This window comes from Lagopus leucura, unplaced genomic scaffold (assembly GCF_019238085.1).
Source record: "Lagopus leucura isolate 7727_CA_CO unplaced genomic scaffold, USGS_WTPT01 Super-Scaffold_100024, whole genome shotgun sequence".
In the NCBI taxonomy this organism is placed as follows: domain Eukaryota; kingdom Metazoa; phylum Chordata; class Aves; order Galliformes; family Phasianidae; genus Lagopus; species Lagopus leucura.
In genome coordinates, this window is record NW_024962276.1 from 4,190,818 (window position 1) to 4,217,047 (window position 26,230).

The following is a 26,230-nucleotide window of genomic DNA, read 5'->3' on the forward strand; positions in this document are numbered from 1 at the left end:
CCTCATCCGCAGCCTCCATCCTCACCCTCAACACCATTCCAATAGTGATTCCCACTGGCCCGACCCAAAAGCCAGCAGTTTCCTGCCTGGCTCACTGCTATCCACAATAATAAACAGGATGGTTAAATATTTCATTATCTGCAGTAATTACCCACAAATCATCATGTGCTGGCAGCCAGAGAGCCGGCTGCCTCACGGAGAGAGCAGGCACTGTTCCCATGGGCTCGTAGGAACGCGTTGCAGGACACAGTGCTGGCATCCATCCCCACCACCAGAGCCATTCCCCAGTGCTTTGGTGCAGGGGGAAACTCCCGAGAAAATTTGTCTCTTCTCTTTTCCCCCAGGGAGGGGAAGCACAGCAGCGGAGCCCCCTGCCTGGCCGCTAATTAAAGCCGCCTCCGGTCGGTGCTCAATTAATTCTCACCACATCCAGCTGCACCAGACAGGGCAATGGCGAGTGCCTGCGTGCCGGGGAAGGGGGCATGGGATGCAGCAGGGACGGGGACACCCGAGGACACACTGACATCTCTGCAAGCAGTGAGAGGCCAACGCTGAGCAGTGAAAAAGCAAAAATCCCTTTGATGTGGCTTTGGCTGGCCCAGGGTCTCCCAGGGGGTGGCATGACACTGTGACTGGCATCACTGCTCTTCTTCTAAAGAGCAACGAGCGATTTTCCCCTTTAAAATTTCCACCTTGTTTACAAGAGGAAGGCAGTCCTGGAAGGGGGGGAATGAAGCCTTCGTCTGTTGCTGGCAGCTTGTGCCAAGCAAACAAGAATTGGAAGGAGAAAATCCCACCTGCTTTTGGAAACGTCGAGAGATGCCCATTACCACCCCCATGCTGTGCCTTCCATCCTGTATTTTCCACCTCCATCTTCATCCTCATCCTCCATCTTCGTTTCCACCCTCCGTCCCCATCCCCATCCCATCCTCCATCTCCATGCTACATCCTCACGCTCCAGCCTTCATCCTTATCATCCACCCCCACCTGCCCACCTTCATCTCCACTCTCATGCTCCAAACTCCAGCCCCATCCTCTATCCCCATCTCCATCCCCTTCCACCATCCCCTGCTCTGTGCTGCTCACACACCGAGCTCCCCAGTGCTCAGTCCCACAAGAGATCACGACGCAGCCAAGCAGAGGACCTCTCACTCACAAACCCTGCCCCACTCAGGCCACCAGTCTCGCTCCATGCCTCAGTTTCCTTATCCACAATGCCAACCACCCCATCTCAGTATTCTGGCTCCAGCACTGCCCTCTGGGTCTCATCAGGGTGTGCAATCAGCACACAGCAGAAATAATAATCCCATCCCCAAAGAGCTTTCTGCCTTGTTGCGGGCTGCTAATTGTCCATTATTTGAAGATGGCCAGTGGAAGGCCTCCTCCAGGCCACGCACGAGCACACATCACAGCACCAAAAGCCATAACACAGCAGCCTTTCCTAAATACCTGGCCAGCATTACAAGGAGGAAGAATTTTGGGTTCCTGCCTTTAATTGGGCCAACCTTCCCAGGCACTGCCTCCCAGCAGCCCGAGTGCCAAAAACCATGAGTCAGACCTCCAAAAAAGGGGAAAAAGAAAAGAATAAAAGAAGAAAATCAGCTTGAAAAGCCTCACCAGGTGGGACTTGATAGCGCTGAGCCACCAGGACCCTGCAGAGCCACCACAAGGCTGGGGTTGTGCAGCCACCAGCATGGCACCACGGGCTACCAGTTGGCTGCATCCATGTGGCTCAGACATCGTGATGCCATTCCCGTAGCCCGGTGGGACAAGCAGCCATGGAATACTGCCTGGACACTGCCTTCTGCATGCTAAAATCTGGCAATTTTCAGATTTTAAAGAAATAAAGAATATCTAACGCATGGTGGTCGGACTAGATGATCTTGGTGGTCTTTTCCGACCTGAATGACTCTATGATAAAATACACACATGATGCCCCAGCGCACGGGGAAGCCCCATTGAACACCCAACGCCTCACACCATGCAGGGTCATCCCTGGGTGATCCAGGAGAGCTTCATCACAGCTAACGACACAACGCGGTGCGCCAGGGCTCACGGGCTGGGCGAGGGCTTGCTGCTGCTTGTGCATCCATAGGCATGAGCATAAATCTATATGTTTTAAATAGATGAGGCTGGCAGAGAAGCTAAACAGTTACCAAGCAACTGTGCTCCTTTGTGGCGTGCCAGGGGGCACAGAGTGGGGCAGGACCCTGTGGGAGGGCACATGTGGGGTCGATGGCACACAGAGTTAGGGCATGGGCAGGACATGCTCTGGAGATACCTTCCCAATGGTGATGGGGGGCTCCAGATACAGGGGTCACGGTGTGGGGCAAACAAGCAGCCGTGTCTCCCCTCCCCATACTTCCCCCCCCCCCCGGACGCAGTGCCCGTTGTGTAACGGGAGGAGCTATTCCGGGGCTGAGCGCATTATATAAGCTGTGGGCCACCTGGCTGGGAGAAGATGCAAGCTGGGGATGGAAGGGAAGGGCTTTGGGATGGGAGGGAAGGGCTTTGGGGATGGTAGGGCCCCACGGCAGCATTCAGCTCCTATGGCAGGATTCAGCTCCCACGCATCAAAAGTGGGGCAGGGAAGGGGCAGCTGGGGACGTTTGGGGATTTCCTCGAGACAGGAGTGGGAAAAGCCCATGCTGCAGCCCAGCTGCTGCTTCCCACTCCACACAGGGCTCGGGGGCACTGCACACCCCACAGAGGAAGTTCTGAGGTGCCCGATGCCCTTCCCAGGAATCAAAGCACCCCGAGAATGCCATGCTGGGGGGCAGCCCTATATCCAGGGTAAGGCAGCACCTCCTTGGGGATGGGGACAAATCCAAGCAGGGACAAATCCTGCCTGAGGCAGGCAGCTGGGTGCCCCATATGCTCATCCAAAAGAGAACGAAGGACAAATGTTGCCCTAAAAACTGCCCAGTATTGGCTCCAGAGCCCACATCGCTACCCTCCTCCTCTGCTGTTTAGGAAATAAGGCTGCTGCCATCCCTACAGAGCCAATGCCACAGCAGGGGATAAAGAAAGCTATGGGTGGTGGCCCAGGAAAAGCCCAGGAACAGGAGGGATAGTCAGATTTGTATAAAGCCCTGGTAGAGAGGACACGTGGATGGCAAGGGGCTGGAAAGCAGCTACCAAGGAGACACCAGAGGCTAGCAAGGAGTTACCAAGAAGTCACCAAAGCACTAGTAAGGGGCTAGCAAGGAGTTACCAAGGAGCTAGCAACATGCTTGCTCCCCACTCTGTGCACCCAACTATGGCCACGTGGATCAGCAGCAGTTGCATCCTGCACACTGCCCTCCAACCCAAGGCTCTCCAAAGCCACAGCACTCTGCACATCCCAGTATGGACTCTCTGTGCAGGCATGGCCAAGCAAAGGAACAGCCCCCACCTGAATCACAACCCCAAATTCCTACAGCTGGAACCTCCTTTCTGGAGGAGGAGAGATTCAATCGCGTTCTTTCAAAGAACCTGGGCGGAAGCAGTACAAATCACTTCACCAAAACCTTGTGCTCACCCACTGTCGAGTTTTGCACCTTTTTCCTCCACCCAACAGCCAATGCTTTCACTCAATTTACCCAGTGCTGTTGCCCTTCCTCAGTTGAGCTCTAGGGCTGAGATTTTGGAGCCATTTGTGCATTCTCCCTACTGTAGTCCCCCATATCCCACCATGCTCTGGGCTCTGGCTACTGTTGGGACCCCATCTCCTCAGTCCACAGCACAGAGAAGCAGGGTGCTCCCAACAAACGCCTGCCCAGCCCCAGTGCCTGCTCTTTGCAGGGTCCCTCTGCTCCATAGGAACCCACAGCCCCCAACACCCCCTACAGTCATTTGAGGTCTCCAATCCCCCAACACCCCACTGATGCTTACAGACCCCCCACCGCTCCCCCGTCCCCTTGGGGTATCCCCGTGCTCCACATTCCCCGTGCCCCGCTGCCCCCCAGCCCTTCCCCGCTCCCCATTGTCCCCTACATCTCCCCCCAGCCCCAGCCCCTCTCCCTGCCCACCCCCCCCCTCCGCCACACACAGCTCGGTGCCGCCCCAGGAGCCAGGCCCGAGCCCGGCCATGCCGCGCTCACCTCTCCCCGCTGTTCCCGTCCCCGCCGCCCCGCTCAGCCCGGCCCGGTGCCCTGCTGCCGCTCTCTGGGTCCGGCTCGGCTCGGCCCCGGTCGGCCCGGCGCAGCGCGGCCCCTCCCGGCGAGTCCCCTCCTGAAGTGCTGGACAGCTCCACGCCACAGAGCCGCCCGCTGGGCCAGCGCGCCACCGGCACCGGATCACAGCGTCCCCTGCTGGCCGGAGGGCGCCTCGGCGGACTGCGCACAGCTCCACCCCCAGCCTCCCCCCAACGGAGCCTCCAGTCGCTCCAGCGCCGGCACCCCAAAGCCCCACATCCCTCCCGCGTGGTCTTTAAACCCCGCTTCCCCACCACCCCATGTCCTTTCATATCCCATCCCACTCACTGTCCTACACCCTATCCTGTAACTCACCTCTGATACCCTTTCTTATCACATATTCTGTCTCATCCCAACCTTTATCCCACCTCAAAGCCCATCTTGTTCTGTCCCATGATACATCCCTTCTCATCCCATCTCACCCTTTATCCTATATCCTCATATCATGTTCTATCCCACATCCCATTTCTTCAAATACCCAATTCCATATCTCTTCTCATCCCATATTTCTTTCCACATCCCATATCCCCTATCCCACATATACCATACCATATGCTGTTCTCAGTCCCAACCTGTATCCTATTTACTTCCCATCCCATCCCACCCCGCGCCTTACCTCATATCCCAGCCCACCATGGGAGGAATCTTCCTAACTGGGAATAACCCAAAACCACCCACTATGGTCATGGCATCCCCCCAAAAACACCCCCAGTGCCACTCCAAATCCCCATGCATGGCTTTGGCCCCAGAGCACCTGGCACAGGCACAGGAAGGTCAGCCTGCCCCCAGATGGCCCCATTCCACCCCAACTGCACAGATGTGGAATGGCTCTTGGCCATGTACACACATGCAGAGAGACATCCATACACATGAAGACGTGCAGACACGTGCACACACAGGCAGATGCATGCACACATACACATGGACATGTACGGAATTCCATGTGAATGCAGGTACACAGACAAGCACATGCATATACATGCAGATATGCATGCAGACATGCACTTGCATGCACACATATGCATACATGCACATGCATAAGCCCACATGCAAACTGAACACACATGGACACACAAACATACACAACAGATTGCAGATGCCCCGCACACCACAGCACCAGGGCAGCCTATCCCAGCCCTACAACCACTGTTGGAGCCACAGAGGGCAATTTGGGGCAGGAAAACAAGTCCACACTGGATCCCCAGCCTGCTCTTATGGGGCTGTACTCTATGCTTCCCCCTTTCTGCACCACATGGGGCATGAGGAGGGGCTGCATAGTGAGAAGCCCCCCACCAGCCCCCCCACTCACAGTTGGTGTCCCTCCTTTTTCAGTAGCAAAGAGGGAAGCAGCCCATGCAGGTAACACCCCCACAACCCCCAGGGTGAGCACGCATCACTGCTCTTCTTCCATCACCTGCAGTGCTGAATAACACATCGGGGCCAGGAAACAAAGAGGATGGCAGCAAAAGCAATGTGAGGAGAACCTACATAGGGCAAGAGAGCTTCTGCAGCATCCTGGGGACTGGGGGTGGATTTGGTTTTGCAGGATGGGGAGAACAAAAGGAGAGAGATGTGTGAGGAGTGGGGAGAAGGGACTGTAATTGCTGCAGAGCAGAAGGCAGAGCTTGCTGCAGCTGGGGGGGAGGAAGGGGGGGGGACAGAAGGAATTCAGCACTTGAAAGGAACTGAGGGATTGGGGAGGAAAAAGATGATAAATAATTAAGGGAGATCAAATGAGGCGACAGCGGAATGGGCCTAATTGTGGAGCTCACACTGTGGCTCAGCCCCATCCCCACACGAGGAGGGGCTCAGCATCCTCCAACAGCAGCAGGGGAGGAAAAGCCAAATGTGCAAAAAAGCCAGGGGTAGGGCATGCAGGGATGGGCGTAGCAGGGGACAGGGCACCACGAGCACACCAACCCTCCTACCTAGCACTCAGCCCCCAGCAGGAGCCCTGCATGCTGATCTCGCTGCCTTATCCACCATCTGTTCCAGCAAAAGAGCAGTTCCTTCTGTGCCCTTTATTAACGGGTTTCCCCACAAATGCAAACAAACCCGCCCTGTCTCAGTGCTGTGCTCCCAGTCTGCTTGGAGGCAGTGATTCAGCGGTGCCCACGGCCATGCAGGAGAACAGGGGGAGTACAAGAGGCCTCTGCAAGGCTGGAACCACAGCCATCCAGCACACACTCTCAATCCATTGGCATCACCCTTCCAACCCCTTTCCTCTCCCTGTTCGCTTCCCCATGAGCTGAAGATGGTGCACATAAAGCACAGAGCCCAGCCCAGGCAGCTTCCTCCCAAGTTTTTCCCACTATTGCCCTGCTTTTCCTAAATATCACTGCATTCCAGGCCTGCCCAAAGACAAGAGGCTGCTGCCATCTCCTGGAGCATCCCTGGGGACAGGGGAGGCTTAGGGTCACCAGGCACCAGCTTAGGGACGGATGTTCCGAAAGGATTAAAGCTCCTTATGGACACGGATATGGCAGCAGCACTTATTCCCATCCATCTGCCCTTAAAATTCACCCTCCGTGTGAGATCGCAGGCTGGGTTCACATGGGGACAGGTGCCAGCACCCCACCGTGATGCAGGGAAGCAATAAACGTGGGTGAAGGCTGTCAGCCTGCAGTCTCCTCCTGAGTTCTTTCAACCCAAAGCCTTCCAGGACCAAGGCAAGGAAATAGCAGAGCGATACACTTCACCACCACCTTTCCTCTCCGTTTTATTCTCTTGCTGCACTCCATCCTGTTACAGCAGCAGCGTGGAAGCAGCAGGCAGGATGGGGTGACCTGACACCTGGCCATCTGGAACTGCTGCAGCCATTCCTCCCAACGTGCATCTCCCTGCACCTTGGCCACTGTTACCCAGCATCAGGCCAGAGGTCAGCACGAGGGGCAGCTACAAAAGTTAATTCAGCTCCAGCCAATGCCCTGCTCCTAGTATCTCACTGCAGAAACCACAGCTCTGAACCCAGCACCACTTCCCACTCAGCACAACGCCCAGCTCTGTCGCTCCTCTGCACCCTTTCCTGCCCCCCTCCCCCCCAATGATCTTTAGCTCTTTTATTCTATTAATACCACCTAATAACTACTTTGTTCCAAGCCTGCTGAGTAACGAGTGCCGACGCTTCCAGTTCATTACTATTTATGCAAAGATACCAGGACTTCATACATCACAGTTCTGCAGGTAGGAGGGACAAGGACTGCGTTTGCTGTCCTCACTCTGCCTACACGTTCCACAGAGCCAAGTGCTTCATTCCACAAGTGTCAGAAGACTTGGAACACAGAAAGCAGGAGGAAACAAAGCCAGCGACCACACAGCACCTACTGCCTCTGTCCTGCTGCCTTTGCCTTCGCACTCCCAGCTCACCCAGAGGTTTCACTGCTTCCTTCAGCTCATCAAAACAGAGCCTGGAATTCAGCCTACGTGGATTAGAGCAATCTGAAGCAATAGGGTAAGCAGCCCCCAGAGCACGGAGGAAGATTGAATTAATAGCTTCCTTCATTAAAGCTTACCTTCAAAGAACTTGGCAACAGAGCTTGTCATCACCATTTTCTTGCAGACATTTATTTTTATATTCACAAGAGGATGAACGTAAAAGAAATCTATGTAGATGCTAAATCAAGGCTTTAGTTCTAACTAGAGAAAAGTCACTCTCAGCGTTTTAATTATTTCCTTACAGCAGGACTGACATTTAAATCACTGCTCTTTCACCAACCCTTTAGAAGTCAAATTACATAAGATTCCAGCACAAGGTAACAGAAGTAATGTGCCAACCTCCTGAAAACCCAACTGTTTGGATCACTGATCAGACTCCTCCTGCAGGCCTCTGCAGCCCGTCTTGATCTTATTTGATCACTCCTGTTCTCCCAACTGTTGTGATGAAGCAGCAGCCCAGGATAAAGGTAATGCAGCAGCACAGCTGAGAGCTCAGAGCTGCATGGCACCAGGACAAGGCCATGTAGAAAATGTCCCTACTCAGATGCTCAAAGGCAGTTCCTGTTGCAGCACAGTGCTGGGGTTGCTCAATTTCCCCACTTAGCTCTTCAGACAAAAGCTTGCTTCAGAGGACTGAAATGCCAACTTTAATTCAAAAGGCAGCTTGCTTTGCAAGGTTCAGAAACCAGTAACAGCACACAGGGAGGTGTAAAGCAGTCTGAGGCTGAACTGAGCAAGCTTTGTAAGCTGGAGCACCTCCTCTTGTTTATCATCTCTGTCCAGACAGCAGAGTGCCATCCAGTAAGATCTCATGACCTGGGGAGGAAATGCGTGACTATTTTCAGCACTAAGTGTAATTTTAGGCACTTCAGGGCTAAGGAAACCTATCACAGTCAGCCTGCACCACCACCTTCCCTTCTGCAAAGGAACCACTGACCCTCTTCACTGCGATCACTCGTTTACAAGGTCTAGCAATTGGCTCACCCATTTTAAGAAGTTATTATCACTGATAACCTCTCAGACACCTGCAGCTTCTACCTTCAAAAGACAAACGCATTAAGATGATTCCATCTGGTACACTGAAAAAAAACGAGGCCATTTTATTGATGATCAGGCTTTGTTTTGACGACAATCGTTACGCTAATACAGACAGACTTCAATCAAAGCACGAGCTCTGAATCAGAAGTCGTAAAGTGACATGATGCCTTAATAAATTAAGGAAGCTGGAATTCCTCTCCATCAACTCTTCACTTGAAGCTCTTTGCAAAATCCTCTCCCTTCTTAATAGAAGCCTTCAACTCAGCCATGGCTTCAGCAACCATCTTCTCTTCAAAGGGGGTGATCTTGCCAATGCCCAGGTTCTTCTCAATTCCATTTTTCTGAGGGAAAGAGGATTTAAGGATTAACCATTGAATGACCGGGAGAACAATTTCACAGTTCTGATTATTTAATGTTCAGCTGACCCACCCTAGGACCTCTGCCACCTCTTCTGCCTGCCAAGCCTGTGATTCCCTACAAAGCTGTGAAGCTCCCTGTTATCTGTAGCAGTTTCTACAGCCTTCCCAAACTTCTCACTCACTTTTCGTTTGGGTATAAATATTAACACATACATCCAAACTCTTCCCCTTTATATTCTTCTAAGTCCATCCCTTCCCCAGTTATCAGCCAGGACAAAATACATTCACATCCCAGCAGTGTCAGGGCTGCAGCATCCTTGGTTATCGTTCTGTTCAGGGTAAGAATTGTTCCTTCAGAGCTCAGTACAGGCCCTGAAATCAATCCATTAATCCTAATCCATGCCACAGTCCTGCACGCACCACAATTTGGGCGATTTCTTTGCAGCAGAGCAAGGTGAGGAGACCAGGCTGCTGGCTCTAGTTAACTATTCAAAAGCTCCTCATAAACTGGCACAAACTCCTACATGTATGTTTGGCTGTTATCTACAGAGACACTCAGCTAGACCGAATTGAAATCACCAAATAAAAGCCACTAAGCCTAAGGACCAGCTCAGTAACTGCTGTTTCCAAGTCCCATCATTTGAAGCACATACTCCCAGCAGCAGAGGTGTAGAGAAGTACGGGCTCTCCGTCTCTTGCGAGCGAACAAAGGAACATTCAATAACCCCTTCCTTTCCATTCATGGCATCCACCAGGGAGAACACAAACCGAGCACCAGCATAGGCCATGGACAAGGTGGCTGATCCTGTAAGAGATGAATCTCTTTTAGAACAGGTCCCATTGAGATTCAAGACTTGGTTTAGCATCGAAAGCTTCCACACTGCTGAGTTTGCAGAGCTCGGCTTCAAGCTCACAGATAGTTTGATAGAGCAGGAGCCACATGCTGCCCAGCTGAGCAGATTGTATAAGAAACAGCTCAGTGAGAGGGAGAAGATGACTTTTAAATACCATGCATGTTCGGGGCCCCATTGATTTTTATGCTTACCTCCATACTGAGCTATTTCTAGCACCACAGTTAAGATAGCCAGCACTGCAATCAGCTATTCCCAACTCTGCATCACCGTTGCAGATACGATTAAGCTGAAGAAAATTGCATCCATTCAGCTGGACAAGAAGAATTACTTGGAAACTGTAGCCAAGAACCAACCTGCTCCTGCTTTAGCTTTGACAACTTCAGTGCCAGCTTCTTGAATTCTCCCTGTAAGCTTTTCCAGTTGATCCTGAGGGAAGTCCACTTTTGGTGTGCACTAGATTGGGAAAAAAAAAAAGTTGCTTTCAAATACCAGGACCTCTCCAGATTCAATAGGCCACTCAAGTGATACTTTTTGCACCATTACAGTTGTTATGAGCAGTTCTTGAGCAGGAAAATCAGCTACCCCAGCTCACAGATTGTGTGACAGCCTGGCCAGCAGCTGCAGGCATTCACTAAGGCTTCTGGCTGTTGCACGAACTGTAACAGTAAGCTAGTCATGCCTAGTTTACTCAAGGACAAACTGCAGCCTGACAGCAAAGCCAAGGCTTGGTTACTTGCTACCATGTAGTCCTTTGCATAGACAGATGCCTTCCAAGCACTAAGCAATTTCAAAAAGCCACGATAAATATTTGGGTCACCGTGGCATTATGGAAGTCAAGAGCCTTACAGAGGATCCAGTCTGCAAGCAGTATTTAGGAAGCTGGTGAACCTTCAAACACAGCTGCACAAGTCTGTTAAGCACAGCTGTGCTGCCCTGATTGAGCACCCTCAGCATTCAGCTGCACTAAAGCCCTTGCTCTTACTCCCTAAGACTGTCCTTCTGTGAAGGGCACTTTATTCCTCACTTACAGCAAAGCTTTTTGTCCTTTCTCCACTGACCCTCCTTAGCCACGTCCCACCCGCCTCAGTCAGCTGCAGCCTGCTTTAGAACTGTAACTTGTTTTGGATTAGGGAGCCCCTCTCTACCAATCATTTCTGAAGGCCTCTCCACACAACCTGAGCTCTGCTGCTCATTTCAATACTGGATGCTGAGAACGTGATTCCAGTCCATTATATCAAAAGCGCTTTCATTATCCTGCTGAAGAAAAGCATTCACTCCATGCAACAGCCATCACAAGAATGAGTGACAAAATAAAGCATTGCCAAGACAACATGTTACACCTCAGTTCTTATCCCAGAGCTACTGCAGGGAAAAAAAAAACAACCTGATGCTAGTCCAGCCATTGAGAGGAGCTCAGACACAGCTCTGTGCCTTTGAGTATCTTGCATCTCATCTCAGATGAAGATGAGCCACGTGGGCAGGAAGGCCTGTCCTGCTGTGTGTCAGCACAAAGGCACCTGAAGTCAACTCTGCCACAGTGAGGAGGAACACCACACAGAGGTGCTGCCACACACAGCAGTTAATGACTCACCTGGGAGATCAGAGGGATGATGGTCTTCCCTGCATGGCCACCAATAACTGGAACACTTACTCGAGCGGGATCCAAACCCTAAAGGAAATACAAAAAAACTTTCCAGTTTGAGATGTACAGATAAGAAAAGACATTTAAAACCACCACATTTTTTCTGCTCTCAGTATCCTGACATCCAGAAATTTCCGGGGCAGCTACAAGGGCAGTGCCAATCAATACAGTCCAACTCCAAGTTATTCATCCTGATAACTTCAGTCACAGAATAATATCAATGCAAGTTCAGATAAACAGCAGCAAAGGTACAAACTCCATCAGGGCTATTAAGAGCAGTGAAGCCTTCACACCCTGTTTGATACCACACAGAATATCCTACAAGACACAGCACAGACAGCATGACTTGCAAAGATATACTGCAAACCCCTCTCCTCCAGTTGCACCAGCAGGGCTGAAAGTGCCAAGAGAATGAGGGCAAACATGCAGCTCACTCACAGGGGAGGCTGACGAAAGGAAAGGTCAAAGTCTCTGCAAGAAGGTTTTGTAAGAAACCCAATCCCCAGGCTCCTCTGCAGGGAATCATTGCTTTCAGCTCCCGCTCTGCATCAATCTGAGCTACTTTAGCTCTATACTGTGACGTTTAGAAGCGTTTTGGTACAACTGATGACAGCAGCACACAATAGCCTTTCCCCAGCACCCATCATTACAGCCTACCTTTAGCTCAGCCACAAACGTATTCGCTCTGACAATGTCCAGAGTTGTTACCCCAAAGATTCTGTTAGGATTATACACGCCGTGCTTCTTGAAAATCTCTGAAGTTATGGGGATTGTTGAATTCACCTGCAGGCAAAAACATGCAAGCGTTCACCGAGAACAGGAGCAGAACAAAACCAATGCATGAAATGAACAGGACAATAAACATCACATCTCCAACTTTAAGTCACCTGTAATCAGCCAATTCTTCACAGTAAGAACAACTTAGAGGCAAGCTGGAACAAGCTTTTTTATTTTAAACAACCAGTGAGACAGTAACTATAGCAGTATGTATAATAACCAGTCAGAGAGAAGCTGAGGTATCAATCCCTTCTACATACAAGTTTAATCTGACTTCCTTATATCTCAAGAACAATCAAGAGCCAGGCTTTTAGTCTTTCTTCTTGTTTTCCTGCAAATACTCCATAAACCTCAAAGATACTGGTCAAAACTAGCAAGAACTTGCAGATTATTTCAGTATTCTCTGACTGGATTTTCTTTTCTACATTTTGAAGGTCTCCAGAAAATGCTTACCGGGTTGGAAATAATGCAGATCATGGCTTCTGGACAATGCTTTGCACAGGCAGTTGTTAAAGAAGCAACGATGCTGGCATTGGTGTTGAACAGGTCATCACGGGTCATACCTAAAACACAGTAAATGCTTCCAGTACCTGTAGCCTATTCATCCCTCTCTGAAGTCACCTCCACAACTGCAGCTGGAACGTTAACTGATCTGTGCAGAATACTGCTAGCTGCAGGGCTGCCACCATGGAAATGCAGAATTAGGATGAGAAATGAATTAAAGCCTAGACTTTTGTTACATTCCCAACAGTATACTAAAAAACAAAACAAGACAGTGGAAATAGAACAGATCAGAAACTAGAAAGGCATTGATTCAGAGCTGCTCAGAGACACTGTACAATTACTGCAGAGCAGACTATTCTATTCTGCTAAGAAAAGAAACAACGAGGCAGGTTTTGAACGTATTGCTGTGGGCAAAAAATATCAGGGGAGACTCAGGGTTAACTGCAGTGAGAAGTCTTTGCACCTCCCCCTTACAAAAGAAGCCCAGAAATCAATGTTTCACCCCACTTTATGAGCAATGATCTAAGCAGTGACTAGCTGAGGTACCTGACACCACAACAAGCTCTAGGTCAGGGTCATTCACAGACCACTTCCATCCCAAGGCAACCAGAAAGCAGCACCACAGCCTCCTGGAACGTACTGCAGCTCTGCAGAGATGCATTCAGTGAAGCCCTGGGGCTTTTTGTCATGGAGAACATACCTGGTTTCCTAGGGACTCCTGCAGGGATCACTACAACATCACAGCCCTTCAAACATTCTGGCAATTGCTCAGGTCCCAGGAAACCTGGAATGGAAGATTTTTAGACGTTGTGTTTTCACCAGTTTTTAAATTACTGCCAGTTTGAAGAATGAAATTATGCATCAAGACAACCAATTCTGAATTTAGTTTTCAATCCACACTCAGAAGCAAAGCAATGAGATTATGGATGGATGGATCTGATGCTCTGGCTTTCAAAGCCCACAGAATAAGTGGGATAAGAACCACGCTGTACGTTTCACACGCAGCCAGTCACTCCATTCTGTATCCATAACCAAAGGTCCTGGCTGACTCAGTGCCCCCAGAACTGCAGATGGGCACATTCAAGCAAAGCACAACCTTTTAGTGATCTTCACCTAAAATGAAGATCAGCAAATGAAGTATTCTTCGATTTCATCAAAAATTGATTGCTGCCTCTGAAGAAAACAAGCACATACAATGCACACAGATGCCCCAGGAGCATTAGGGATATTTATAGCCCAGATTTTAAATTCAATACTCAGGCTTTTCCCTGATATGACTTTATTAAATGTTTCCTGCCAGCTAGTATGAATTCTCTTCCAACTGTGCAACCACCACAGACTATTTCTCATCTCCATACATGCCAATCTAATCAAGTAAGCCTTAATTAGGCATGCATCACTTGAGGAAAAAAAGCTGCTTCAGCTGACGCTGGGCTGATGTGAAGCCTCCCTTCGCATGAAGTACAAGAGCAGGCCCTGCCAAACACCACACACACCTGAGGGGATCCTTCACGTTCTGCATGCACAAAGTCCACCCCCAGCCACTCACCATACCTTTCACATTCGCTCTTGTCTCGATGTGACTGAGGTCAGCTGCAACACCAGGGGTGTGTGCGATATCATAAAGGCTGAGCCTGCTCACCACAGGGCTGTTCTTCAGGAGAAGGGACAGAGGCTGCCCAATCCCTCCTGATGCTCCCAGCACTGCCACCTTGGCATTGTTCTGAAGGAGAAATAAGAAAACATGCTGATGAGTTGTTTGGCTAGTTAATGCAGAAGTGACCTTGGGGATTTCACCACGCTTTCTTTACTTTAATTCTGTTTCTCAATTTCTTTACTAAGCACCATGCAAATTTGCTTGCCTAAGCCCGCAGAAAGCCATCACCACAACAGCTTCCCAAAGATCCTTGAGATTTGCTGGTTGGACAAGAAGGACAAAAGCGTTCTTTGTGCTCTGAAGCTCACACAGAAAGCAGCATTAGGCAGAGCACTGACAGGATCAGCCTTCCTCAGCTGCAGACTATTGAATAATACCTGCTCCTGTGCACATCCAGCTCATTCAGAGCAAAATGAGTGTTGCAATTTTTTTTCCAGTTTTCAAAGCTATTATAAAAAAAAAAAAGCCTTTCCATTTGGAAAACAATCAATACATTTAATGGACTACAGTAAATGTAACAGCTATTGTACGTACGTGAAGAAAATGTCTATGCCTGAAATAAAATCTTACCTGCAACTGCCTCAAAATTGAGCCCTGAGAACATTAAATTACTGATTAAATGCAGCTGACAGGCAAGCAAAAAAAAAATCAACCCTGCTTTGTTGCCCTGTGAACCAATTGTACCCAGATGTGCTCTCTGGAAGAAAGCTGTTTCTTTTGATGACCCCCCTGTGCCCGCAGTGTAAGGAAAGCTATTTGAAAAGATCAGAAAAACTGTGAACTGTAATGTTCTGCCAAACTGATGGAGGACCAGAGGCTACTGCAGAGATGGAAGGTGCTACTGGCACTCTGTATCACCATCCTCCCAGATAAAGCTATAACTGCTCCAAGCTCACTGCAGGAACAGCTTAATTATTAGCTTAATAATAATTCACAGCATAATAAATAATCCACCCACAAGCTAGATCAATTTGCACTCAGCTCAGCATCCTTGCTACTGCAAGAAATACAATTTAGCACAAAACTCTTCAAAGGAAAGCAAAGTCTAGTATTAGTCACTGCTGCACCCCGTGTTTATGACCAAACTGATACCCTAAGATCAAAACCTCATTGCTATTGAATATAGTTCTTATTAAATTACACAATCCTCTCTCACAGAGCCTGTCTTCAGACCTCTGGTAGCCATCCTGTACACACCACAGGAAAACTGCTTCACTTAAAACGCAGAGCTCTATCTCTATCCCTCCCTACCCAGCCCAAAGCAGTACCTCCTGGAGGCCAGTACCCGCACGTAACCAGAGAATAACCCCAACGGGAAAGGCCCCCAGCCATCATGGAACGACGTGTGTGAAGCCGTGCCTCCACACAAGCTCACCCCAAAAAACCAAACCACACATCTGACAGAGCTATCCAAGCATTTCTAGGACCCAGGATGCCGGCACACCACGGATCACCGTTACTAACTGCTCAGCTCTGCTCCAGAAAGATGCAGGCAGCACCCCGCCAAGCCCAGCCCCCCCCCCCCACAGCCCCACACAGCTTCACCCCCCCACCTACAGCCCTCCCCCACCCCCCCAAAGCCCCACGCAGCTCAGCCCCCACCCCCCCACACACAGCCCCACGCAGCTCCCCCCCCCCAGCCCCACACAGCCCTCCTCAGCTTCACCTCAGCGCCCCACGGGCCGCCCCTCGCCCCTAGGCCGCCTCTCCCTGCCGGAAAGCCGGCTCCCAACAGGCACTCAACGCCTCAGATCCCCCTCTCATCTCCGAGGCTCGTACCTGGGCGCTGGTGGCCAGGCCGCGGCACAGGACGGCGGCGGGACGGGCGAGGCGGGACAGCATGGCGACGGCTGTGACTCCAACGACCTCCACGGCGCCGCGCATGCGCCGGCCGGCTACAGATCTCGCGAGATCAAGTTTCGCGTGAATTCCTCTCACACCACCTTCTCTTTTCTCTCCGCAGAGCTGCCGAGGAAGTCTCGCGAGATTTGCAGAGCGGTGTCGCTCTATAGCAACGAGGCGGTTTGCGTTGCCATAGCAACAAGGGCGAAGAGGTCCGGGCCTGGTGCGAGGCATGGCGGGGATGATGCTCTGCGAACCCACCGAGCTCTACAACATCCTCAACCAGCACCGCCGCTTCCCCAGGCTGTCCGAGCCCAACTACCTCATCCTGCTGGGTGAGCCCGTGGAGCACAGCGGGGCGGCTGGCAGGAGCGGGGCTGCTTTCCTCAGGAATGGGGCCTGTGAGCGTTGGTGGAGGGATTTCTCACCAGCCACAAGTCCTTGCTGTTGGGGCATTTCTGCCGCCCTTCTTCCATGGAGCAGCACTGCTTGTTGTTCCTTTGCCCTTCACACAGAGCAGAAAGCAGCGGTGTGTGGCACTTATTGCCACAGTGGGAAGCAGTGAGCTTTCTGCCTATGGAAATTCTGGCTTAAATTGCATCTTCCCCTCTCTGCCACCCAGAGGTGGCAGTGCTGACAGGCAGCCCTTAGCCATCACTAAGCATCTGTATCCTTCACAGTGCCAGCACCCCCAGGTGGAGCTGTGTGTTGCAGTGTGTTTAGGCTGGCAATCAAGCAGTTGGGAGCAGGGGAGGAGGTCCTCACTGTTCCCCTTACAGCCTCCCCAGGTCTGTGAGCATGGCAGCTGTGGCTGCAGGCATCCCCTGGTGCTACATGTGTTCAGACTCACGTCAGTGTCAGGTTTTGTTATATCCATTTGGAAAGCCTCACTTGCAAAGAAGCAGAATCTCTTTCTCTTGTTATGCTGGTGCTTGGATTCCCACCAAACAAATGAAGAACAGGATACTACCACATAAATATCAGATAAACCAATTGCTTTGTCTTGATTGAGTGGTGGGGTTTTTTTTGGTTTTTTTTTTTTTTTTCAGATGCCCGCACTCTTCATGAGTACAATGAAAGCCACATCATTACAGCACGCAGGATTGAACAGGTGAGGTGGGACTATACTTTGTGTAAACCATCTCTGGATTTAGCAATTAAGCAGTAACACAGAACTGGTTTAGAAACCAAGGGAGTTGTCCTCACCTCTCCCCAGCCTGTCCCAGCCGTGTTCCTGCCACTGGGGTGTTCACAAAGACAGAAAAACTGGCCTCAGTAGCCCAAAGAATTGGCATGCTGAAGTTGTATAGCAGGAAAAATATTGCACAAGAACTGACGCAGTGTTGGCTTGTCTCATAAAGGGCAGCACAGGCATCTCTACCACTGCAGCTGATGAAGCAATCTGAAGTGGTTTGTGTGATTTCTGAGTTCTACCCGGGTCTTTCAGAATGAAGTGCAGTTGCAGCCCCAGATCTGTTCACTGTGTCGATTGTGCTGCAAGAAAAGTGTGATGTTGTACTCCCCATGGAAGTCTTCTGTGATTTTTTTTCAGAGCCCTACAGGGGAGTATCTGGTGCCAGATCCTGAGGAACTGGCATGTGTCAGATACTGCGTGGTGTATGACTGTATGAGCAGCTCTTTGGACTTCTATGACTCTGAGGAAGAGGAAAAAGAGAAAGGTACATGTGGCTCATGTCAGTCAAAACCTCTCAGCAGGATGGGTGTTCTTCCTCCTCCTCATTTACTTCTGTGAGCTCACTGGACAAAGTGCAAATTTACCCAATTCTATTCGGAGCAAAATGAACATCCGTGCTGTGCCTTTGTTATTTAACTGTGTTGCACATGTTCTTAAACATAAACCATGATTTTATTTCAAAGATTTCTGGCAGGCCTGGTTTCTTATGTGATCCAATTGAAGTTCTTTGTTGCATGTAAGGAAGAAATTTTAATTTTTTTTCTTCTACATCTCACTGAAATCGGGCTTGTCCAACAATTGCCTTTCAGGAAGCAATGGTTCTTCAGAGACTGAACACTGAGTCAGGTTCCTCATGTTCACAGAGCAAGTACTTCCTTCTTTGAGGATTACAAAGCACCTTTATCCTACCTAAGAGGACCTAGCTTTAGTGGTGCTGATGCGAAGAAGTTCACTGCGAAATGCAAAGAGCTGGAAACTTTCATGCAGTTGTTCAGCCTTCCTTGACCCATGTGGAAATGTGTAATTGTAACACATCCTGTAGGAAGGTGTTCCACAAGGGAAGGTGTGAAGAAACAAAAGCAGGCTTCTGTTTTGCTGGTCTGTTCCTAAAGCAGGCACAGTTGCAGGCAACTTGGATCTCACACAGAAGGAGGAGGAGCAACCATCTTGTGTAATTACTGAGGGGAGTGTTTGAAACTTCCTCAGAAGTTGTTCAAGATTCCTCCTTTGTTCACCTTGGCTAAAGCAGACTAAAGAAAAGGGGGTCCATACTACTAAAATTAGATTTATACTTAAATACTTCCTAATATGGGAAGTTATTGCAAGCATTTCCCAAAGAATAGTGGGGAGAAAACAAAAGCGTGATCTGGTCCTACAAAAGAAACCAGGAGAGGAATAAAAGATCAGCGCTAGAGGCGAACAGCAGCATTCCTTGTGACTGTCCTCAAGCAACAGTTGAATAAGCCCAGCTTTTAACGGGGCTTTTTACACCCCGTAAGATGAAATGAACAGGAGCTCACTGTGAGCGCCAGTGGGCCGGGTTCAGCCCGCAGTGCCGCTGGAGGCACACCAAACCTGCCCCAGCAAATTGCTTTTTGCTCTCGCTAGATGCTGAGGAAGGAACTGCTGCCCGACACGCCAGCAGCTTGCAGCAGTTCAGCCGCCATCCGGTGCTTGTCCTCAGGGGAGGATACAAACGTTTCTCAGCTTGCTACCACTTCCTGAGGACTCAGAAGATACTGTGGATGCCTCAGGTGAGACTGACTTGCAAATAGAAGACTTGAACCTTCATGTTCAACTGCTGATGATTAATGAATTCAAGGTGGATGGTGCTGTAAACCCGATATCAGGGTAATTTCAAACAAAGGAACTAAATGTAATCCGAGTTACTGTGCTTGCCCCAGGTGTTGCCACAAATTCTTCTGCAGCCACACTTTGCCTTTTTTTCCTTCTTCTATTGCATGAAAATACAGCTCATGAAACAACCAGGGAAGCTTTCTCTGATAACCCTAAGCTGGCCTACTGGAGAGTCCAGATAACCGAACAAACAGTAGCAAACGATGACAAAAAAGGCAGGTTCCAGTTTACTCTCCTTTATATGCAGTTATCTGAGCTGTTACCCAGTGAGTGTTTTCAGGCAGAGGTCTGACATCTATCAAACACTGTGTTTCATGTCTGTAAAGCCCTTTGGAAGGATCACAAAGCAAGCACTCTGTTGAAGCTGTTCTCCATTGCTTCGAATTATTGAGCTGTTTGGTTCTGGTGTAGCATTACTGAGTATCAATTATGGATGTAGAAGCACTGTCAGCTACTTGTGTGTTTTTGTCATCAGCCCTTATGCTGCACAGAGCAGAAATAGCTGCAGACTTGTGCTGTGCCACTACATTGCACCTGCAGCTCTGCAGGTGGTGGATGGCTTCATTTAGCTTTGTGAACAGCAACCAGAGTTCAAATGAATCTGTTACGCTGCTTGAGACACTGCAAAAAATGTATTCTTCCACTTGTTTAGTTAGGATTTGTTTCAAGTAATGCCACAATGAAAATGTTTTTGTTCATTACTCTCAGTAAACCCAGCGAATACTTCAACACTTCAGAAAATCCAGGAGATTGAACGAATCATTGCACTTGAATGTGTCACAGGTTGTTGACTGATGTGTCTTCATTTTTGCACATGACTTCTGTTTAAGAGCTCACCAAGTTGAAAGGAGCAAATACACTCTAAAGTGAGCCCACAGCTTCTCCCCTTGCAGGAACTCGACAACTTCCAGCCGTACCCTGTAGAAATACTGCCTGGAAAGTTATACATGGGCAATTTCAAGCAGGCCTGCGACCAACAAATTCAGAAAGATTTGAAGATCAAAGCACAAGTCAACATTTCTGAACAGCCTGCAATGCTGTAAGTTGTTCAGGGTATATTTTTCCCAATATCTGTGCCTGTGAAAAAAGTGAGGTAGCATAGGAGTGAGTGCCTGTAAACTCTGAAGGAGAACTGGTTTTTTTTCACAGCAGATTTGAGTGCTATTTCACACTGAGTCCTGTGATCTCTACCAGCATGGCACCAGTGCTTTCCTTCAGCCATCTGCCATGACATGGATGGACTGGGTGAGAGAAGGACTGGGAGCCCTTGGTACTTTCCACTCTGTCATGCTTTCACGTTTCAGTTTGTCCCATTCGTTCTCTGTGTTGAATTCTCTGAGCTTCTGGAAGGAGGAGGATGCTGTGGAAGAAAACAGCTGAAGTGAAGCAGGGATCTCTGCTGACAGGACTGCCAACATGCATGCTGCAAAGGCATGCTTGCTTTCAGTTTATCTGTTTGCATGTAGCTCTCAGATAAAGGAAGCTGTAGCATAAAGTTAAGGCATGAGTACTAGTACCAGGTAAATGGAAAATCAGTAATTAAACTGGTTCTGCATTATAAGTGCCTTAGTGTTTTACCATAACGATTCCTTATCATAATGTTAGTAATGAAATGATGAAAAACTCACACATGTAACAGCAAACAAAATTATCAGCTTGCCTCCAACAAACAATTTTTTTCCCATAGTTGCTTTGCTGGTCCACGTAATGCTACGTACTCTTTTTACAGGTGGGCAGAAGAAGGCAAATACCTCCATATATCTGTTCCAGATTCACTTGAAGCAGATCTTTTTTCTTCCTTTTCTACAATTTGTCATTTCATTGGTGAGTTGTTTCTGATTTGGAATTCCTGAGCTCTCAGTCACTCTAGGATATTAAAATGGAGCAACTGCAATTCACTCCAATAGGAAGCTCAGGCAGGCAGGTCATTACCTTCAAAGATCAGTGTACTCCCAAACTAGTCCACATCCTAATGGATACCAGAGCTGCCTCAGTAACCAGACTGATGGACAGAGACAAGATTTTAGAGGGCATCTGATGCCAATGTTCCTACTTATTTTAAAGAACAGTCACTCAGCAATAGTAGAGAGCTTTGCAGTAGGTGTGAGAAGGCTTTGCTGTAGGATGTCTGCCAGAGCTGCATGTTCCTCTATTTTTAAATACAGCCCTCTGATTCTTACCAGCCCAAATCTTCAACCACCAAAGTTTTAGCTGAACAGGAGTGTGACACACATGGGAGAACTTACTGCAGAATGCTCTGAATCCTTGGGACTGGTGGGATTGACTCACCGTAAAGCCTAGGGCAATTTGAAGTTTGGACAGCATAAACCTGCCTTCAGGTCATTGTATCAGAGAGGGCAAGAAAACTGTACCAGCTCAGCACCTGCAACAGCACGGCAGACACAGTTCCTGCAGCCTTATCCTAAGATGGTGTTCAACAGCACCTTCATCTTCTATCACACTTACAAAACAGCATCTGCCACAGACCAAAGCCCTGCTGCACTCGGTCATGCAGACCCAGAAGCAGATCAGTCTGTTCCTTCAGACAGTATAATCCAAATACAAAATAAGTGGTAACAACTGGACACAAAGAGACAAGGAAATGATAGGTGTGGATATAATTTGGATATAATCTCTTGTCCTAACCTGAATTTCATGACTTGCACGGCACTGAAACCTGAATGTTGATCTCCACTTGCATATCCTTCATTAAGCCTCAAGTTTTCTTTTTGCAGCAGTATTTCAGAAGTCTCTTTCTTACATCAGTATGTGGAAGCTTCCAACACAGACTCTTAGAGTTTGTTAGCTGTGGATACTGTGCATACTGTTTATTTGATAAGTTTTGAGTAGATTACTGTAAGTGGAACGGTTATGGGTGAACACTAAAGCTCTCCACAAACCCTGAGAGAGGGGTGTGGGTATTCTCATGCTTGGAGTCTGTTGGACTGAGGCATTTCTGCTCCTGGGCCTTACCTCATGAGAGGAAACTGTGTTTTAGTGCTTGAAAAAAACCCAACAGCTTCTTGACAACAGTAGAAGCAGCTTTGCCCTACAAATTCTACAGTGCACTTGCTGATATTCCAAAAACACATCATGCTATCTATTCTGGAGAGGGAAGGAAAGCATTAAAAGAGTTATTAATAAATTACAGAGCTGTTTATGCATAGGTGGCGGAGTTGATGTGGTGAACAGTGAGTGACAGCATTCTCAGCCAAGTGGGCTTTGCTTTGGTGGAAAAAGAGTTTGCTGATCTTCATAATTTTCGCTGCAAATCATCCACACCATCATAAAACCAGTGCCCTGCCTGGTGTGCACACGCTGATCCCCACAGAACCATAGAATTGCTGAGGTTGGAAAAGACCTCTAAGGTGATCCAGTCCAACCATCCACTACTGCCCACTGACCATGGCCCCAAACACTGCGTCTGCCCTTAAACTCCTCTGGGGCAGTGACTCCCCCATCCCTGGCAGCCCATTCCAATGCCTGCCCACTCTTTCTGAGAGGAAATTCTCCCTAATATCCGACTTAAACCTCTCCAGCTGCAACTCGAGGCCATTCCCTCTGGTCCTATTGCTGTTACCTGGGAGAAGAGGCTGACTCCCACCTCACCACAACCTCCTTTCAGGCAGGTGTAGAGAGCAAGGGGTAAAGGATTTGCAGCCTGAGTCCATCAGTTTGAGAGCTGATTCCTCCAGCTTGAGTGCAGAACAGTTAGGTTTGCATTCAACAGAAATTTTGTCATCTTTAAACCTATCTGGAAGAGTTTGAGTTGCTGATGTGATGCCAACCACAGCTGATGGGTGATGGCAGGCCACTTTTCGTTGCAGTTATCTGACATGAAGTTGACACTGATCTGTCATGAAGCACCGACTGGTCGTTGTCATTTGGTTCTGGTGCTCAAAGCTCCTTCTTAACTCAGTGGGGTTTTAAGAAAGGCAGATGCTTAAAGAAACAAGAGCTGGCAGTGCACATCTGTTCCTATCAGGGTTAATGATGGTTCCTGTCTCTCAGGCTAGCAGCCTGCCAGTTTTCACCGAATTAGAGCTCTGCTGTACGATTGGAAATTTGATTTCCCAGATCACTAATTTGTGATTGGTGTTTCTTTATGCAGACACCCAGCTGGATCTCGGAGCAGTGCTGGTGTTCTCTAGCCTGGGGATAAGCCGGAGCAGCACAGTAACCATGGCCTATCTTATGCATTCCTTCCAGTTTTCCCTGAAGGTACATCACTGTCATCCTTCCCACAGATACTGGCTGAACCTGCAGTTTATTTCTGCTCCTGAAGCCTCATTACTGCAGTAATGAGAAAGAACTCATCCGTGTATTCGTGCAGACTGCCCACCTGATAGTGTAAGAGGTTCTCTTACATCTGTTGGATCTTCCTGATGCCATTACGGAGGTGGCATAGGTGTGATTTTGGATTTGTGAGTCCTTAGCTGGCACCTGTGATGTTCCTGTATTTCCCTGCTTAATAGGGAAATCCAGCCCCACAGGGCTGTGAAAACAAAGCAGTGGTTACAGATCATAGCTCTCCCGCTCTGAGATAAAGAGTATCTGGAAGCTATGAAGTTAATCCCATCTCCTAATACCAGGGGTTACAGGGCAATTCATGCCCCAGTGTTTGCAGAGCTCTGATTTACCACTGTGCTCATCAGCACCCACTTTGTCTGAAACCATTTTATTTCCTAAGAAGCAATCCCTCCCACAGACATTACTATAAAGAAATCTGGAGCAGGATAATACTAGCCCACAAGGGACGTACAGGTTAAAAGAACAGTACATCTTGTTCCAGTGCTCTGAATAACATAAGAAAAATAACAAAGGAAGGCTGAAAATGACCCAGAGGTGTGGAAAGACTGGTGGCCTCTCCCCAAAAGCCAGCCCATTTTTCCCTTTGCATGCAACACGTGGGCACAGTGCTGCTGTAGGCAGTGGCTTGTGGTGCCTGCTTGGCACAGACCAGACTTCTTCCCTATGAAAACCAAAAGGTTTCTCCTTAAAAATCTCGTCCTCCTTTGTGTGACCTCCTTTGGAAGCTGGAAAGGACTGACTCACACCTCACTGAAGCTGGGCCTGTATCTCATCATTTAATTGATTCTGTGCAAACATTTGCAACATAAGAGGAAATCTCTTACCACCAGTGTGTGCCAAAGTGTAATTCCAGGCTGAGTGTGCCAGCCGGGCAGCAGACACTGCTTGGTCTTTGCCAGTAATGCTGGGTGTGATTGCTCCAGCTCACTGATAACTGTTCTCTTGCTATTTTCTCCTGCACGCTGAGTTACCAGAGGCATTTGCAGCAGCAGTGTGAAAGTCAAAGGCTGATCCTTGCAGGTTCTCTCAGTACTAGCAGGTTGGTCCCAGCACTTTGCAAGGTGCAGTGGTCTCCTGCAGCTGGCCTGGGCCGAGCTTTCCTGCAGGATTGCCCTGTCAGACTGGTTTATTTCTTACAGGTAAAGGCAGTATAACAGATTCCTTTATGATTCTTCACCCAATCTAGGCTAACACGTCCAACAGTGTCCCAGGGCAGAGATATCTCATGAGAAACACAGATTTGGGGTGTGTGCCCCCTTATTGTTAGCTATTGATACATCTGTGGAGTTCAGGGGAAGCACAGACACGCAGAACATGGGCACAGAGGAGTAAATACTGGAAGATCAGAGCCTGCAGAATTGCTGAGATGAGAAAAACAAATCCATGGAACGCTATCTTGTAACCTTTGGTCTCATTGTGCTTATGCAATGCTCTGATTGCTGGGGGACTTTCAGAAGCAGGAAGATGAGCCCTACTGGGGAAATCCAGGGGTGTAGCAAGAGCAAAGCAGTGTAACGCTGGTGGAGTTGCCCTGCGTGTAGCAGAATCCCTAGCTGATTCCATGGGCCTAGCAGATCATTAAGATGGCTGTAATTAACATGGTGGGATAACTGGAGTTTAACAGCTGCTCTGCCACATCAACATCTGCCACACGAACACCGCAGTAGTTCAGAAAGATGATAACCTTTGTCCCTTGTGTGCAAATAGCTGGTACATTGCTGTTCTGCTTATCATCTGTGAAAGAATTAGCTGTTTGGAGGAGAAAATCCAGGCCTGCATTTCTCCATTGGTGTCAAACGATGCAAGATACATGCCAGCTAATGAGAGAAGGCTGAGCTGTCCTCGTGCTCAGGAAAGCAGGATGAAAAGATGAAAGGCTTCTCACAAGCTCACATCTGGATCCCATCTGTCCATAGTTTGGCAGCCAGAGACTTGCCTGCCAAAGTCCATCCCAGGGAGCAAACACAAAGCTGTTTTGTTCACAAGCAGAGCTGCTTGGTGTAAATACAAGACATTCATTTTCAGCTCCTATTTCTAACACTTCTTTGCTTTCTCTTTTCAGAAAGCTTGGAACCACGTTCTGAAATGCAAAACAAACGTGAGACCACACCGGGGCTTTGTGAAACAGCTTTCAGACTGGGAGGCTCAAATCTATGGGACCACCATCACTGATGTCTCTGAACCCAATTACTGAGCACAGGAAAGGATGGTTCTTTGTCTGCCCCACTGCCTCCTCTGTAGGTAGAAAGTGAACTCAACTCTGTTGACATTGCTGTTATGTAATGGAGTTGTTTTTATCTTCAGCTTTAATAAATGGAGTCCATATTTGGAGCTGTTAGGGATGCTGGTAAGGATGTGGGCTTGGGGAGAGCAAGACCTGCAGGGTATGGCCCACTGCACAGCTTGCCTCTCCTGTAAGTTAGGGGGCTTGTGGCCACATTACTGGGCATTCTCTCTGCCCCAGCTAGGGAGGCTGTTGGGGTTCTCTCTGAAGAGATTTATAGAATCACTAAGATTGGAAATAGACCTCTAGGATATCAGTCCAACATCCACCTCCCACCAGCACTGCCCACTGCCCGCGTCC

General features: G+C 48.9%; 2 protein-coding genes across 2 annotated transcripts; one reads left to right on the forward strand and one right to left on the reverse strand.

Moving 5' to 3' along the window:
- Positions 1 to 8,685: 8,685 nt before the first annotated feature.
- MDH2 (malate dehydrogenase 2) lies at positions 8,686 to 16,326 on the reverse strand. The gene is made up of 9 exons (XM_042879917.1): positions 16,221 to 16,326; positions 14,339 to 14,507; positions 13,485 to 13,568; positions 12,734 to 12,843; positions 12,161 to 12,286; positions 11,453 to 11,530; positions 10,215 to 10,314; positions 9,661 to 9,812; positions 8,686 to 8,989 (listed from the first exon to the last, which is right to left on the reverse strand). The coding sequence occupies exons 1-9, from the start codon at positions 16,323 to 16,325 to the stop codon at positions 8,858 to 8,860; spliced, it is 1,056 nt and encodes a 351-aa protein (XP_042735851.1). The 5' UTR covers position 16,326; the 3' UTR covers positions 8,686 to 8,857.
- Positions 16,327 to 16,515: 189 nt separating this feature from the next.
- On the forward strand, positions 16,516 to 25,864 carry STYXL1 (serine/threonine/tyrosine interacting like 1). The gene is made up of 8 exons (XM_042879944.1): positions 16,516 to 16,618; positions 17,333 to 17,394; positions 17,836 to 17,962; positions 19,087 to 19,232; positions 20,229 to 20,374; positions 21,065 to 21,159; positions 23,447 to 23,556; positions 25,709 to 25,864. The coding sequence occupies exons 1-8, from the start codon at positions 16,516 to 16,518 to the stop codon at positions 25,838 to 25,840; spliced, it is 921 nt and encodes a 306-aa protein (XP_042735878.1). The 3' UTR covers positions 25,841 to 25,864.
- Positions 25,865 to 26,230: the final 366 nt, after the last annotated feature.

Coding starts and splice junctions, on each gene's coding strand:
- MDH2 (XM_042879917.1), bottom strand. CDS start 16,325: ATGCGCGGCGCCGTGGAGGTCGTTGGAGTCACAGCCGTCGCCATGCTG. Junction 13,569..14,338: donor GACAAGAGCGAATGTGAAAG/GTATGGTGAGTG, acceptor CTTCCATTCCAG/GTTTCCTGGGACCTGAGCAA. Junction 12,844..13,484: donor AGGAGTCCCTAGGAAACCAG/GTATGTTCTCCA, acceptor ACTGTGTTTTAG/GTATGACCCGTGATGACCTG.
- STYXL1 (XM_042879944.1), top strand. CDS start 16,516: ATGGCGGGGATGATGCTCTGCGAACCCACCGAGCTCTACAACATCCTC. Junction 17,395..17,835: donor CAGCACGCAGGATTGAACAG/GTGAGGTGGGAC, acceptor ATTTTTTTTCAG/AGCCCTACAGGGGAGTATCT. Junction 19,233..20,228: donor AGATACTGTGGATGCCTCAG/GTGAGACTGACT, acceptor CTCCCCTTGCAG/GAACTCGACAACTTCCAGCC.